This window comes from Anoplolepis gracilipes, unplaced genomic scaffold (genome assembly GCF_047496725.1).
Source record: "Anoplolepis gracilipes unplaced genomic scaffold, ASM4749672v1 Contig19, whole genome shotgun sequence".
Classification (NCBI taxonomy): domain Eukaryota; kingdom Metazoa; phylum Arthropoda; class Insecta; order Hymenoptera; family Formicidae; genus Anoplolepis; species Anoplolepis gracilipes.
The window spans coordinates 2,201,199-2,216,367 of NW_027328667.1; the positions used below are offsets into that span (position 1 = coordinate 2,201,199).

General features: G+C 52.1%; 2 protein-coding genes across 2 annotated transcripts; one reads left to right on the forward strand and one right to left on the reverse strand.

Annotated features, from left to right (window-relative positions):
• The first annotated feature begins 1,319 nt into the window (after nucleotides 1-1,319).
• Nucleotides 1,320-1,670, forward strand: LOC140675529 (uncharacterized). The gene has a single exon (XM_072910124.1). It carries the CDS (start codon nucleotides 1,320-1,322, stop codon nucleotides 1,668-1,670), a length of 351 nt encoding a protein of 116 aa, XP_072766225.1.
• Nucleotides 1,671-10,529: 8,859 nt separating this feature from the next.
• Nucleotides 10,530-11,324, reverse strand: LOC140675530 (uncharacterized). The gene is made up of 2 exons (XM_072910125.1): nucleotides 11,014-11,324; nucleotides 10,530-10,860 (listed from the first exon to the last, which is right to left on the reverse strand). The coding sequence occupies exons 1-2, from the start codon at nucleotides 11,322-11,324 to the stop codon at nucleotides 10,530-10,532; spliced, it is 642 nt and encodes a 213-aa protein (XP_072766226.1).
• Nucleotides 11,325-15,169: the final 3,845 nt, after the last annotated feature.

Here is a 15,169-nt window from a genome sequence, read left to right on the forward strand (position 1 = left end):
GGGCCAGTTGTTGGGATGAGCTACTGTCATCCCTCAACACGGACCCATGGGAGCGTCCATACAGAATAGTTCTGAATAAGTATAGGAACTGGACACGCCCCCCGTCACGGAATCCCTGGATACTCCCGTCCTCAGGAATGTTGTGGACACCCTCTTCCCGCTAGTGGTTTAGGAGTCCACACTCAACTGGGGTCCCGGCCTGGGGGGACCTTATGAACTAGAGGAGGACGAGGAGATATCCAGCAACGAACTTCAGCGCGCCGTCAAAAGAATAGGATCAAGAAAAGCTCCTGGCCCTGACGGCGTGCTTGGAAAGATATGGGTCTGGGCACTGGACTTTCTGGGAGAACGTCTGAGGTACATATTTAATAAATGCCTCAGACATGGCGCTTTCCCCCAGCAATGGAAGCAGGCTAAATTGGTCCTGCTCCCCAAGGAAGGCAAGGAAGAAGGAACCCCGTCGGCATATAGACCAATATGCCTGCTGGACGAGGTCAGCAAGATCTTTGAGAGGATCATTGCAAAACGACTTGTTCGACATATATCCCGAGAGGGTGGTCTCCACGAGGAGCAATATGGCTTCCGCGAGGGACGTTCGACTGTGGATGCGATTAGTCGTGTTACGTCCCTCACGGAGGAAGCCGTGGAAGGGGGCGGGGTGGCACTTGCGGTATTACTAGATATCGCAAACGCCTTCAACACCCTGCCCTGGGATAGAGTAATGGATGCCTTGTTGCAATACAGGGTCCCTCCCTACCTTGTGGAGATCATCAATAGACAATATTTCCGGGATAGGAGCCTGGAGTTCGTCACACAAGACGGACTCCAATGCCGACGGGAAATTCGATGCGGGGTTCCGCAGGGGTCAGTCTTAGGACCCCTACTGTGGAATCTCACATACAACCGAGTCCTTTGCCTTCCTCTCCCTCGTGGCTGCCACGCCATCTGCTATGCAGACGACACATTAGTGGTGGCCGCGGGGAGCAGCTGGGGGATACAGCAGCCAAGGCCGAGACAGCGGTGGCAGTTGTGGTACAAAGCATCACTGGTATGGGTCTTAGAGTGGCGGCTCAAAAAACCGAGGCTCTTTACTTTCACAGTAAATCCTCTGGGAAACCGCCAAGGACTCATATCCGGGTGGGAGATACTTCTATCTCGGTGGGGAACCGGCTTAAATATCTCGGTCTCCTACTGGACGGCGAGTGGAAGTTTGGACACCACTTCAATGTCCTTGCCCCAAGGTGAAGCGCTTCTCCACGGCGTTGGGTAGGCTCCTGCCAAACCTTGGGGGACCGGATGGTTGAGTCCGCCGTATATACATGGGCACCGTAAATGCGGTGGCCCTGTATGAATGCCCAATATGGGCGACGGATCTCGTGGCCATGCGTTATGCAAAGGACAAGTTCCGACGCATACAGCGCAGCATGGCCGTGAGGGTGATAAGGGCCTACCGCACGGTGTCCCATGCGGCGGCCACGGTCCTGGCGGGTTCGCCCCCCTTGGAGTTCCTGACCGCAATGTACGCGGAGCGGTATAATTGGGAAAGGGGGCTCAGGAGGGGTCATGGCCCTCTACCAGCCAGGGTCAAGAAGACCATCCGGATCCACGCCCAGCGGTCTATGGTGGAGAGATGGAGTGCCCACCTATCTGACCCGAAGACTGCGGGTTAAAGAACCCGCGTTGAGGCCGTCCGGCCCTGTCTACAAGAATGGTTAGACAGGGCCCGAGGTGAGGTATCCTTTAGGATGACACAGGTGCTCACCGGGCATGGGTGCTTTGGTGAGTACCTGTATCGAATCGGCAAGGAAGGTACCACGGCCTGCCACCATTGTAAGGAGGTGAGAGACACGGCGCGGCACACGCTGGAGAAGTGTCCGGCGTGGGACACGCTGCGCCGTGATCTCTGTTCAGTGATTGGCAACGACCTCTCGTTGCCAACCATGGTTACAAAGATGTTGGGTGATGAGAGATCCTGGAAGGCGATTGCCTTCTTCTGCGAACAAGTTATGACGCAGAAGGAGGCGGCCGAGCGCATACGCCGACAAGAAGAGGCGGCGGCAGAAGCGGCGATTGCGGCCGCTGCAGCGGCTGTTGTAGATGACAGCAGCGAGGAGGAACAGGAGAAGGAGAGTGACTCCGATGGGAGCTTGGGTCCCTCCTTGCATCGGCTACCCCCACTGACAATGAAGCTAAGGCCTTGACGAGCAATTGAGGGGGGACAATCCAGTCGCCCTCTCCTCAAAGGAGAAGATGACATTAGAGGGGGGCATGGTTGGGGATTGGATGTCTCCACCAAGTGCTCCCCTCCCCCTTATTAGCCCCCCTAGTAACAAACAGGATGGCGAGGAGGTAATAAGATCCCTCCTCATGGTCGCTAAACGCGAATGAGAGAATTAAAAAAGAGAGGGGCCAATAGGCCCCTCTATAAAAACCACACCTCAACGAAAGGTGGCTGGAATGATGTTCCCCCAACCAGAGACGAACGTCTGCTTTAGAGACGGTTGCGTCTCTCCCTCGGGACCTGGGTAGTGCAGGCGGGGGCCTGCATTGCCCTGTGTCGGGTCCCAGAGGAAGGTGAACGGGCGGCGTGGCCCCACTCGTTCACAAAAATAGAAGAAATCAGGTAGGACATCAACAGTCCTATCTGGGAAGGAGACTCAGCGAAAGTCAAATGTCGCCGAGTCTTAAGCGCGAAGGGGACCCACAGTCAGGGATACCGAAGTAATGTAACTGCGAGTCCCGGGTCCCTGCCTGCCCCTCCATCGCGCGGAAGGCCACCGCAGGAGTTTTAGTTGGTAGTCCGGTGGTCCAATATGATCAGGACCACCGGGAGTCCAACATAACCACCATCCCTCTCCCGAGGGTGGTGGTATGCATCAAGCATTTCTCCTGCGTCAAAAAAAAAACGTACACCCCATCACCACGGTGGTCCCCCACTGGACGGCCACCAAATCGTCTTCTTTCTCTAACATGGAGGCCAGAGCGGAATTCGCCGTCCTCGGTCTCCATGTTATGGACACGGAGCCCCGATCGTCCCGCACCCAAATCGGCCACCCCCAGGCCATAACCCTCTGCTGCGAGGCTGTGGACAAAAACGTCCTGCGCCTTGCGGCAGTGGTTCAGTTTGGCCTGAAAGATTTTAGCCTTCATTTTGGTTATTAAAGGCGATCAGGTCCTTCAAGGAATCTTCTGTCCCCACCTGGAGATTCCCCCAACCCTCCCCATCTAGGGGATAATCGGTAAGTAGACAATAGGTGGGGGAGGGTGAGGGCGACGTGGTTGCCGCTTCTGTTACAGATTCCAGGGTTGGAAGGTGGAGGGGGACAGAGGGGAGAAGAAGTGTTTTTCCTTTTCCTCCTTCCTCCCGTGGGCCCTCTACTACCTTAACCTTCACAGGTGGGGATTGGGCCTCTTAAGCGTTTCCCTGTGTCAAGGATACGGGGTCCTCCCTCGCATACCTTTTTCTTTTTTCCTTCCCAGTTCTGGCATCGACGTCCGTAACTTCCTCTCTATACTTGGGTAGCACAGCTACCTCAGGGGTTGCGGGGTAAGGATGGGCGGACGCCGATCCAAACGGGATATTCTCTTTCTTTTTGGGGGAGAGGGGGACGGCAGGGGGTTTGGTCCTCACGGCCCCTCCCCCTTCCTTTGCCGGTTTTTTCGGCTAAGGTTTTGTTACGGGGCAGACTTGCCGTCCAATCAAATGGTTGGACGGCCGCCCGCGCCCTGCACAAGTCAAACAGCTCGGGGTCTTGGCCGGACAGTCCTTGGGTGTGTGAAGTTAGCATCTCAAATGTTAGAATCTCAAAAATAAACTTTATATTTACTTGCATCCAGCATAGTTCTACAGTTCCTGATAAGTTTTAACAAAAGTTCCGTCCAATTAATTATTAAAATCGAATTTTTAAAAATGAGATGCTAACTTCCGACAACACTTTACAGCATCTCACCATATTTCGAATACCTGATTACGGGGAAGTAAGAATAAAAAGAGTTCTATCGCCTAAACACGTCCTGTCAATAGTTCTGACGATTAAACAATTATTTTACCCAAAAAATTCATATTTTCGAACATAAATGTGAGATGCCGGTCGATTTTCGACAGTTCTGTTTATTTTAAGACAGTTCTAGTATAGTTTTGGTCATGTACATTAATTTCATAAAGAGTTCTCATGTTAAAAACAATTAAAAATATTTTTAAACAATTATTTTTCCAAAAATCGCGTATTTTTTAATATAAAGCTGAGATGCTGGTCGATTTTCGACAGTTCTGTTTATTTTAAAACAGTCTAGTATAGTTCTGGTCATGTACATTAATTTCATAAAGAGTTCTGATGATAAAAATAATTAAACAAATTTTTAAACAATTGTTTTGCCCTAAAATCGGGTATTTTCTTATAAAGCTGAGATGCTGGTCATTTCTTGACACATATGTATATATATATATATATAATTACATTTATAATTAATTAAATATTATATACTTCCATTATTAAAAAAATGTGTTAATAAAATAATCTTTTATATAATTCACTAATAATACCATTACTGTTGCTATTAAGTAGTATAGTAATAATTAAGTCAATAATTATTTTTTATTTTTATATTATATATGTGTATATATACATACATACATACATATATTATACATACAAGGTTTCCCGAAATGACTGGTAAATATTTTAATGGCAGGTTCTTAAAACATTTTATATATATATATATATATATATAATATATATACAATATATATATAATTATATAAAATTATATATACTGTTACGTCCGTGTCAGCTATATAAGAAAATTGATATATCGATCGGTCAAAAGTTTGAAAGAAAAAGGAGCGTCGCAAGAAGACGAGTCTGCTTTCGGACGTAACATATATATATATATATATATATATATATATGTGTTACGTCCTGTCGGCTCCACATTTTTCCTCCCACGAAATGAACAATAATCGTCCGATCGGTCACAAAAAACGGATCGCGCAATAGAAAAGAACCGTTATTATCAAATAACGTTTAGACCTACTAAAAACGATATCTAAACAAATACCGGAAGGGATCAATAACGAAATCCTCTAAACAACGAAACAGGCAAACACAGCTGCATAATCTTAAGAAAGAAACAAATAATGCCGCTACGCACTGTCGGCTCCACGTTTTTCCTCCCACGAAAATGAAGCAATAATCGCCCGACTAATCATAAAAAGGATCGCGCGACGAAAAATATTTTAAAATATTGAAAACGATGTTAAAAGAAACGACCGGAAAGGGTCGATAGTGAGATCCTCTAAATGAATAAATCGACAAACACAGCTGCATAATCTTAAGAAAGAAACAAATAACGCCGCTACGCACTGTCGGCTCCACGTCTTTACCTCCTATAAAGATAAAGCAATAATTGCCCGACCAGTCATAAGAGGGCCGCGGAACGAAAAAAATGTTTTAAACATTGAAATCGATGTTCAAAGAAATGACCGAAAAGGATCGATAGAGAGATCCCCTAAATAAATAAATGGAAAGAAACAGCTGGATAATCCCAGGAGATAACCAAATGAAGAATCTTCAAATTTCCTAAGAGGCCGTACAGAGCCCACCAATCAGCAACAATCAAAAATAAGGAGGAGAAGAATCTCACCGAACGATAGCTTTTTACACGTCAAAATCTCAAAAATACTCCCGCCCAAATTGTTAACACGCCCTCAAGATTTAATATAAAAAGGGGAGACTTGCGCATTACGAAGACCAAAAAATTTAAAATCAGTCGACAGTACAGCATCAGATTCATTCGGCACAGATTTTTCGGTCGTTCGCTGATTCAAGCAATTCGTTTTACACTGCGGGAGTCCCGATTACATCTTAAAATCTATTAGAGTCAGTGCTTAACAAAGACCACCCGCCAAGTAAGACCACAACTGGAGCCACAACTACACCAGCAGCTAAAAAAAACGCAACAAATCTGCCTAAATAGTAAGTTTAATTTCCTTCTCTTTTGTTTTGTTTTTTTTTTCTCATCGTCTCTTTTCTCCTTTATTCAACCCTGTTCTTTTACTAAGTATGCCTAAAATCGCACCGACCCGCCGATTCTCGCGAGCCAACCGAGACCATAGATCGGACGACACGACCGTGTGCGAAATCGCGCCGTAACACATATTACATTTTCGTAAATCTTTATTATTATTTTTTTTCCTCTTATTATAAACCATTGTAACAAATATCAACCAGAATAAAATCTTTAGAATCGCACTCTTTCCTCCTCTTTTCTGGTTGATGACCTCCGTACTTATGTAACACCCGCGATCCACACACACACACACACACACACGCACACACTCATACAAATAATTTTAAAGCCGATATTAATAAGATCATATGTAAAATGGTAAGAATTAATTGAATAAATATTAATCTAAAAATTAAAATGATCGGTAAACTTATTTAACTCTCTCACTCCCTCCACGCAAAAGATCATATAAGGTCCCGTCCCGCGTAAAAGAGATTCAATTCTCTTACGAAAAAGGGACCACCGAGAGAACGTTCGCATAACAGAGTAATAACGACACCCGTCGTTTACTTGTTTGCTAACCTGCAGCTCGCTCGACCGAGTCACTCGTCGATAAGACTTTTGACATCGGAACAGTTCTTGTTACGCCCTTTCTCTGACTCATCCTCTCTACGGGCCTGGACGTAACATATATATATTTATATTTTATATATAATTATACATAAAAATATATATATGTATTTATGAAAATAAATAAAAAAAAAAGAAAATAAATAGAGTTTTTAATTTACTTTAAATTAATATTTAATATTAATATATGTATAATTTAATCATTAATATTTAAAAAAATTTTATGAAGATATCTAAATTTTTGTAATATTACGCAGCATAACGTTATCTTCCGTAAATTAGTTACATTTTTATATAAGTATTGTAAATTTACAGTTAAATGCTCGTTAGTTCATTTGTGACAAACCATGAATTCGATCAGATATTGATATTGTGTTATAAACCCGGTAAAAAATTTTTATATATAATCAGACAAAAATAGTCGTATCTAATTATACAAATTTATACGAAAATATACGAAATTTGTCCATTTTATATATAATTATTAATAATTATACATAAAATGTTGCAGGCATTGTGTATAAGTATGTATAAGCTTACATATACATAATTCTAATTGTAGCTATCAATCCATTTATATATAAATATACGTAACGTTTTATACGGTGTCATCTATAATAAGGACTCCTCCGGAAGGGAGGACGCTCTTCAGGCGGGCGCGCTAAGGCCCTCGCGTAGTGTCTTCGTTACTCCTCAACCCCCGCCCAGCCACGCTCCGGCTTAAGGGCTTTCGCCCCCGGCGTACTATGTGGCGCTCACCATCATTTCCGCCGCGACCGTCGCGTCTGTAGCAGGAACCGATTCGTACGCGTCCGACACCCAGGTATGCATGCCGGTGCTATGCATCCTGCCCGAGCCGGGGTCCAAGAGGAAATCCGGCTAAAGATGCGCTCTTAACTATCCCTCCACTCCGGTTTCCCGGGGCTTCGGGACAGAGCCTCCCCACCACGTCAAGGTGGCGCATCATCGGGGAGGAATCTAACCTTTTTTTTTTTTTTTTTTTTTTTTTTTTTTTTTTTTTTTTTGTTACGAGGGGGAAATGCCTTTACGCATCCCCGGCCTGGTATTGGTTGGCCGGGGTATGTGGGACTCGCCGGCGCTATAGAGGAAGCACCGGAATGCCCACTAAAACCCCCCCGGGTATCCTTCCCAGACGGTTTATGCAGAAAGGAGGGCCTCGCCATCGGCACTATCCCTCCTCCTGCCCGTCTCGTACACACACACGCTTGGACCTGGGTCCAACGAGCACTCGCAGGAGCGTCCCTTCCCTATTACGACCCCGGGATACCAGCCGGGGTCTTCTCCTTCCCAGATTGCAGTAGACGGAGGTGGAATGTCCGTTTCCTACCCACCTCCGGCTCTGCGTCTCTCCCACACCAGAGACGTAATGGGGGGGGGGATAATCGTGTCTCCCCCTTCATCGTCATCTTCGTCCTACTTCCTTGTCCACCCCACTGCCTGCCCCGGCCCCCTGGTCCGACCGCCCACTTACTAGTGGTGGTTGGCTTTCAAGGGTGGGGGTCTGATGTTGGGGGTTCTCGCCCAAATTCCCGGGAGAGGGAGGAGGGGTCTCACCTTCTCTCCCCCCGCGTCTCTCTCGTCCTTCTCTCTCTCTTTCTCGCTCCGCCTCCTCTTTTGTGCTGATGACTACTCCACAGAAGGAGGCCACCGCTTTCCATTTGTCCTCCCCTTCTGCCATAGCCTTCACTATGCCTCTCCCACGGCCGTGGACAATTCCGCCCGGCTTTCCACCCACACAGGGCACATCTCCAGGGTGTGCTGCGCCGAGTCCAGGGGATCAGTGCAGTGGTGGCACTTGCCCGTAGTCTCCTTCCCAATACGGTCCAGATATTCGCCGAAGCAGCCGTGCCCCGTAAACATTTGGGTCATACGGAAGGTCATTCCCCCCTTCCTTTTTTCCACCCAGGCCTCTAAGTGAGGCCCTATGGCCTCAGCCACCCTACGCCCCGCAGCTCTGCCAGACGGAGAGAGCAGCTGCTGCTTCCACCGTTCCAGCATCTTCCTATGGTGCTGCCGCCTCACCGCAATCCTCGCCCGGGGGACGATGTTCCGCCCCGCCTCCCGGAGCCCTCGCATGCGTCGGTACACATCGGTGTACATTTTCGCGAGGAGCTCCACGGGAGGAATCCCCGCCAAAGCAGTCGCCGCTTCGAACGACACTGTACGGTAGGCACGTACCACCCGTAATGCCATTTTCCTTTGGACCCCGTGCAAAATGCCCAAGGTCCTCCGGTTGCCGCTGATATCTTTGGCCCATACGGGTGCCCCGTACAGCATCATGGCGTGAACCGTCCATCCATACAGCCGCCTGACTCGACCGTCAGGGCCTCCCAGGTTCGGGAGTAGACGGCCCAGCGCGGCAGCTGCTTTCTCCAGGCGGGGAACTAACTGGGCAAAGTGCGCGGCGAAGCGCCACCCACCGTCCAGCAGTAACCCCAGATATTTAGAGGTATTTTCCACCTTCGTCTCCACCCCCTCTACCATGACCCAAAGGCTCGGCGGCACACCTCTAGCACCTGGCCGGAAAATGATTGCCTCCGTCTTCTGGGGCGCCACCCTCAGGCCCAACTCCCTGATAGCCCGCGTAATACACGCCGTCGCTACCGTGGCCAGGGCCGAGGCTTCCCTTCCGTTTTCCCCCTCGGCTAACACGATCGTATCGTCCGCGTAGCAGACGACCGTGCAGCCGGGGCGGATGGCCGTTCTTACCACCCCGTCGAAGGCCAGGTTCCACAGGAGTGGCCCGAGGACCGACCCCTGTGGGACTCCACATCCCACTCGTCTCGTAACCTCTACCGCGTCCCTGTTGGTGTAATGCAGGGAGCGGTCGCTGAGGTACGATTGGATGATCCGGCGGAGGTATCCCGGCACGCCGAAGCGGGCCATGGCTCTTTGGATACATCTCCAGGGCAGGGTGTTAAAGGCGTTCGAGATGTCAAGAGACACGCCGATCGCCACCCTGCCCTCCCGCACCGCGGCCTCCGCAAAGGCGCGCACCCTCAGTACTGCGTCCACGGTTGATCTTCCACCGCGGAAGCCGTACTGCCGGTCATCCAAGTTCGGCCCGATGCTTTCCAGGTGCTCGACGAGGCGATTGGCGACTATCCTCTCCAGGATTTTGCCAGCCTCGTCGAGCAAACATATGGGCCTGAATGACAAGGGGGTCTCCATATCCTTGCCTTTCTTGTGCAAGAGGACCAAATTGGCCCTCTTCCACCTCTCGGGGAAGACTCCCAGTCTGAGGCACTTCGTGTATAGGTGTGCAAGATGCCCACCCATCACCTCAAAGGCTCCAGCCCATGCCTTCCTAGGGAGTCCATCGGGTCCGGGGGCCTTGGTGCCGCGGAGTCTCCGCCTGCAACTCTCCATTTCTTCCCCCGAGACCGCCAGTCCTCTGACCATTCGGGTCCTCCCCTCGCAAAGATGGGGAAGGGGGTATCCTCCTCCTCAGACTGAGGAAAGAGCCCTCCGACCACCCGGTCCAGGGCTTCCGGGGAAAGGGTCTCCGTAGCCGGTGGCCCTCTATTGCGAAGCTTCCCGAGCACCATTTGGTATGGCCGTCCCCAAGGGTTCTCTTCCAAGTGCGAGAGGAGCTCGTCCCACGCCCTAGCTTTCGCTTTTTTTATTTCCAGGCGTAGGGCGTCCCTGGCCACTCTGTACGCCTGGTAGAGGCCTCTAACTTCCTCTACCGGCCTATCCTTCTTCTTGGCCCGGGCGTATTTCCTCCTTTGATGGACCGATGACCGCCGCAATTCCGCGATCTCCCCGGTCCACCAGTACGCCGCTCTACGGCCTTGCGGACCAGCCTTGATCCGGGGCATTGACGCGTCACATGCATCAGACATGGCGCCCCGGATCCACTCGACTTCCTACTCTATGTCCCTATCGGCCTCTCCCGATTCTCCTCTCTCCAGCCACGTGGCCGAAAGGATCGAGGCCATAAAGGCGTTCTCGTTCATTTTCTTTGTGCTCCAGCGCCTAGGAGAGGTCGTCTCTCTCAGCCGTCGACGCTGGAGCACCTGCTCGGGTGTGACCACGAGGCCGTAGACTATGTACCTATGATCTGACAAGGTCTCGACCTCCGTGGCCACCTTCCACCCTAGCACCTTGTTGAGGGTCGCTGGGGAGGCCCAGATAAGGTCCACCACCGACTCTCCCCTTTCCCGTACGCAGGTGCTTATCCCTCCCTCGTTCAGCAGCCTTAAATCCAGTGTCGCGGCCCACTCTTCGACCGCGACACCTCAGCGGTCCGTCCTCGGGGAACCCCACGTCATCGATTTTGCGTTAAAGTCCCCAGAGACTACCACCCGCCCCACTCCAATCCCGCTGATGATAGCGGAAAGGGAGTCCAACCTCTCAGCAAATCCTGAGAGGTCCAGACTAGGCGGCAGGTAGACCCCGATGACCAAAACGGGTCCCCACCTGACCGCCACCCACCCTTTGCCCTTGCCCACCAATGTGGCGGAAAGTGAGGCGCGAGCATCCGCCCTCCATGTAAGGGCTACGGAGCCCAACTCGTCCCCCACCCACGAAGGGTGCTCGGGGATCTGGTACGGCTCCGCAGCAATGCCCAAACCACAACCACGCTCCGCCAGAGTGTGCACAAACAAGTCTTGCGCCTGACGGGCGTGGTTGAGATTTGCCTGCAGGACCCGAGCCACCATTTATTTATTATTTAAATTTTGATTCGGGCCTGCCTCCGATCCCTTTAAAGAAGAGGGGCTTTCGGGACCCCTTTCCCATCCTGTACCCTCTCCTTCAGGGGGGTAATCTGGGGTGAGGAGATTTGTATCCTCGTCCTCCTCTGTGTTTCCCTTCTTCACCTCGGTCTCGCCCACCATCCCAGCTGTCGCTGTTCCGGCGGGTACTCCTTCCAGAGTATTCTCCCCTTCTATGATGGTGGGGACATCCTCCGTTTCCTCATTTCTCTCCATTTTTTCTCTCCCCTCCTTCAGCTGCTTGTTGGGGGGTGAGGAGCAGGAATTGTTGAGGTCTTTAGCTTTTTTCTCCACTTCCCCCTCTCTCTTTTTCTTCGGTTGCGACCTAGGTGTTGACGCGCCGCGGGGTGTGGGAGTTCCCCCATCCATTGCCCTCTTCGCCGCGTCGGGTCCTTTTTCCTTTGTAGAGGATCCTTTTCCCCCTATAGAGGAGGGTTTCCGGCCAGTGCTCTCCCCTACAGGCCTGCGTGTTTCCCCACTAAAGGCCCCGGTAGTTCGCCCAGTCATTCGACCACCCTGCGCAATGGGGCAAGCCGCACTCCCCGCCCTATGTTTTGCCGGCTTCCCTTTATCCGCGCATATGGGACATCTGGGCGCCGCTCTACAGTCCGCCGCTCGGTGTCCCTCCTCCCCGCACTGGAAGCAATCGAATCTTCGTTCCACGGTTGCCGTGCATTTCGACTGTACGTGTCCCCTACCCAGGCATTTAAAGCACTGGAGGGGCCTCTCCTCCAGCAATTCAACCCTGGCGTGGGCCCACCCAACCCTTATTCTGCCGGCTTTCGCCACCAGATTGGCGGCAGCTGCAGGGCATTTGGCCCACGCCGAGCCCATCCCGTTGGGGGCTCTTCGTATCGTCCCCACTTTGATGTCCCCGTGGGCACATCCACCGACTTCCGCGATTGCGTCCCTTACCTCCGAGGCCTGGACTGCATCGTCCAGGTCCCGAAACAGAAGCTCCGCAGTCTTGGTAGGGAGGGATACCCTAACTCCCTCCGCCCCCTTCAACGTCTTCCTAAGTTTGGAGGCAAAAGCCATAGCCTTTTGGCTGGCTCCCTCACCTCCCACTTCATATATAATCGCCCCTGTCAGGGCCCTCCTGTTCCTGAGCTCCGTGATGTTGAGCTCAGTCAGGTCGATCTGTCCTTTCGCACGGCGGACCATTTCGCTGTATTGCCCCTCCGGGCATGTAAGGACAACCGCCGCGGTGCGGGGGACCCTTATCGGCCTGGAGGCACCAGCTCTCTTCTTCTTCTGAACCCCATCAGGGGGTCCAGGTGGTGGTGGTCTCTTCTCCTTTCCCTTTACCTTGGTTGTCGGGGGTGCTGGTGATGCGGTCTCCTTCCCGCTCCTTAGCTTCCCTTTCTTTTCCAGTGCCGCCGCATATGTGAGCCGCTCCTTGTCGGCTGCCCGCGACGGTCCTGGGACTGGTCCTCCTCCGCCTTTAATTATGGCGGCTTTAGTTCCCGCTCCTCTTTCTTTTTGCCCTCTGAAAGGGCCCTGATCTTCTCCCACAAAGGTCGATCCCAAGGCGAGGTTTTCGGCGTACCTAACCTCTACCATCAGGTCTCCCTCCTTGAGATACTTCCGCCCTTTGATAACTTTAAGGGCCTCGGACACGACCTCCTCCACATTCCATCCCACCTCGGGGTTGGCCCTAATTCTTATCTCCTTCTCCTCCATGAGCGAGAGGGAGATTGGCGGTTTTTTACCTCGGGGTTGCGGTACCTCCAATTTCCTCGCCGCCCCCTTTTTCCTGTTCTTCCTTTGGTTTTTCCCTTCCCTTATGTCAGGTCCCACCTCCCCTTTTGTATTTGGGAACTTTCCTCCTTTGTATGATCCCGCGGGGGATGTGTTTGTCCCCATGGATTTGGGAGCCACCGAATCGGTTTCTGGGGCCCCTTTCTCCAGGAGCGGTTCGGTCTCCATCTCTTCGCTGGAGCCTTCTTCCGCGTAATTAACTACTCCCATACCCTCTCTGCTTCTCGTACGAGGGGCAGGGGTAGGGGTACCTGGAGCCACCTCCAGGGGAGGTTCTTTCCTCCTGATGGGCGTACCTTCTTCTACTCTTTTCCTTAGGAGTGCATTCTCCTCTTTAAGCGCGGTTTCTCTCCGCGTCAGCTCCTCCATCTGGCGCTGAAGGGAACCGCTCGTTCCCTTCAGTTCTTCGACGTCCCTTCTCAGCTTTGTGTTTTCCTCAATGAGGGCCTCAAACTAAGCCTTGGTCTCCTCCAATTGCCTCCTTACTTCGTCAGAGGACATGCTTCCCCTACTGGCTAGGGTAACTGCCCCGGCAGAAGTCACTAGCACGGCTTCCTTAAGAAGCCTGACGAAATCTCCTTTGAGGTTTTTGGAGACCTTCGCTACCTTCTCCACAGCCTGTGTTGCAGTGAGTATTTCTGCGCAGACATCAGCTGCCGGAGAATTTTTAAGTTCCTCCTCGATCTCCTTTTGAGATTTCAGTTTTCCCCAGGTTTTGTTTCTTTTCCCTGGCAGAGCAGACCTGTCATAGACCCATTGGAATAGAGCCAGTTTTTCCTGAGCTTGTTTGATCCGGTCCATAGTCTTCTTGACCTCGTACTCGCCCGTAGTTATCGGGCGACCTTGTTTCCTCTTTTTAAAGAGGAAGGACCCGGTATCACTCTGTGAGTTTGTTGAGCCGGCCGATCCCGAACCGTCAATGTCGGAATCATCCTCCACCTCGATAACCTCACCAGTTCCTTCTTACTTGCTCTCCTTTTTGAGCGGTCTCGCCCTCATCTTTTTCAAGACTGGGTCTAAGTTCGCTTTTTCCAAATCAGTCAGCGATCTAGTTTCCCTGACCACAGGGACACCAACGGCCGCCCCGACCGAGGCTCTCCTTCCTCTTCCTCCCGTGAGACTCGTAGTGTCTCTCGTTACGCCCACCTCCGTATTTGTTTTTATTGGCGCCATTTCTTGTTAGTTCCCGCTCCCCGCTGCGGCTCCGTCACCCAGGGTATACTTTCACCTGCCGCAGAGTATCCCGAAACGTGACCGGCAACACTCCACGACAGGGCCTCAAGTTCCCCCGGGGGGGTGACATACGACACGGGCCGGGGGATATACATCCCCGGCACTGGTCCCTGGCCCCTTACTCACCCATGGAGGTTTTGACGCCTCCATGGGCTTTCGGGGGTTCCCGGCCTCCGACCTCCGGGATACCGCAGCGGGTGGTGCCACCCGGGGGGCCCCATGGACGGTTGGGACTGGGTCGCCGCTCCCCGGCTCAGTCTTACCCGCCATGGCGATCAGCTTGCACGCGCCCTTGACGAAAGTTACCTCCCATCAGAGGGCCCCGACGGTGCACCGCTTCGGAAGGGAAACGGTCGCGATGCACCGTCGGGCTCCGTCCCGCCGTCGAACCCTGCCTCGGAATACGTCCGAGCGGCTCCGACGGCTGGGCCGACCCGGCGCCGTTGGGCTATGCCCGTGCGGTCCGCGCCGGCCCTCCTCCGCCTCCCCGACCCCGTCCTCGGAAAACGTCCGAGCGGCTCGGAAGAGGCCCGGCCCGATGGGTCCGGGAGTTCCGGAGATCCATTGGCCCGTCCGCTCCCCTCGCGGCGCGCACTCAGGGGCAGAACCCACTGAGCCGCCTGCACGCGAGATGGAGCCTCATGACTGTGGGACGCCAGCCCATGCCCACATCCCCCCAAGGGACGCCGCACGGCGGGAACACCCACACGCGCGGAAACCCTCATGTGCCAGGAGCACCCAGCGGTACCCAGCATGTGGATATCCGGGGGGTATGTGAGACTCTCCCTATTTAAGGG

Excerpts from the sequence above, each read along its gene's own strand:
- LOC140675530 (XM_072910125.1), bottom strand. The coding sequence starts at position 11,324 with ATGGTGGCTCGGGTCCTGCAGGCAAATCTCAACCACGCCCGTCAGGCG. Across the intron at positions 10,861-11,013 it reads CTCTCAGGATTTGCTGAGAG|GCTGCTGAACGAGGGAGGGA; the intron begins GTTGGACTCCCT and ends ACTGGATTTAAG.
- LOC140675529 (XM_072910124.1), top strand. The coding sequence starts at position 1,320 with ATGGGCACCGTAAATGCGGTGGCCCTGTATGAATGCCCAATATGGGCG.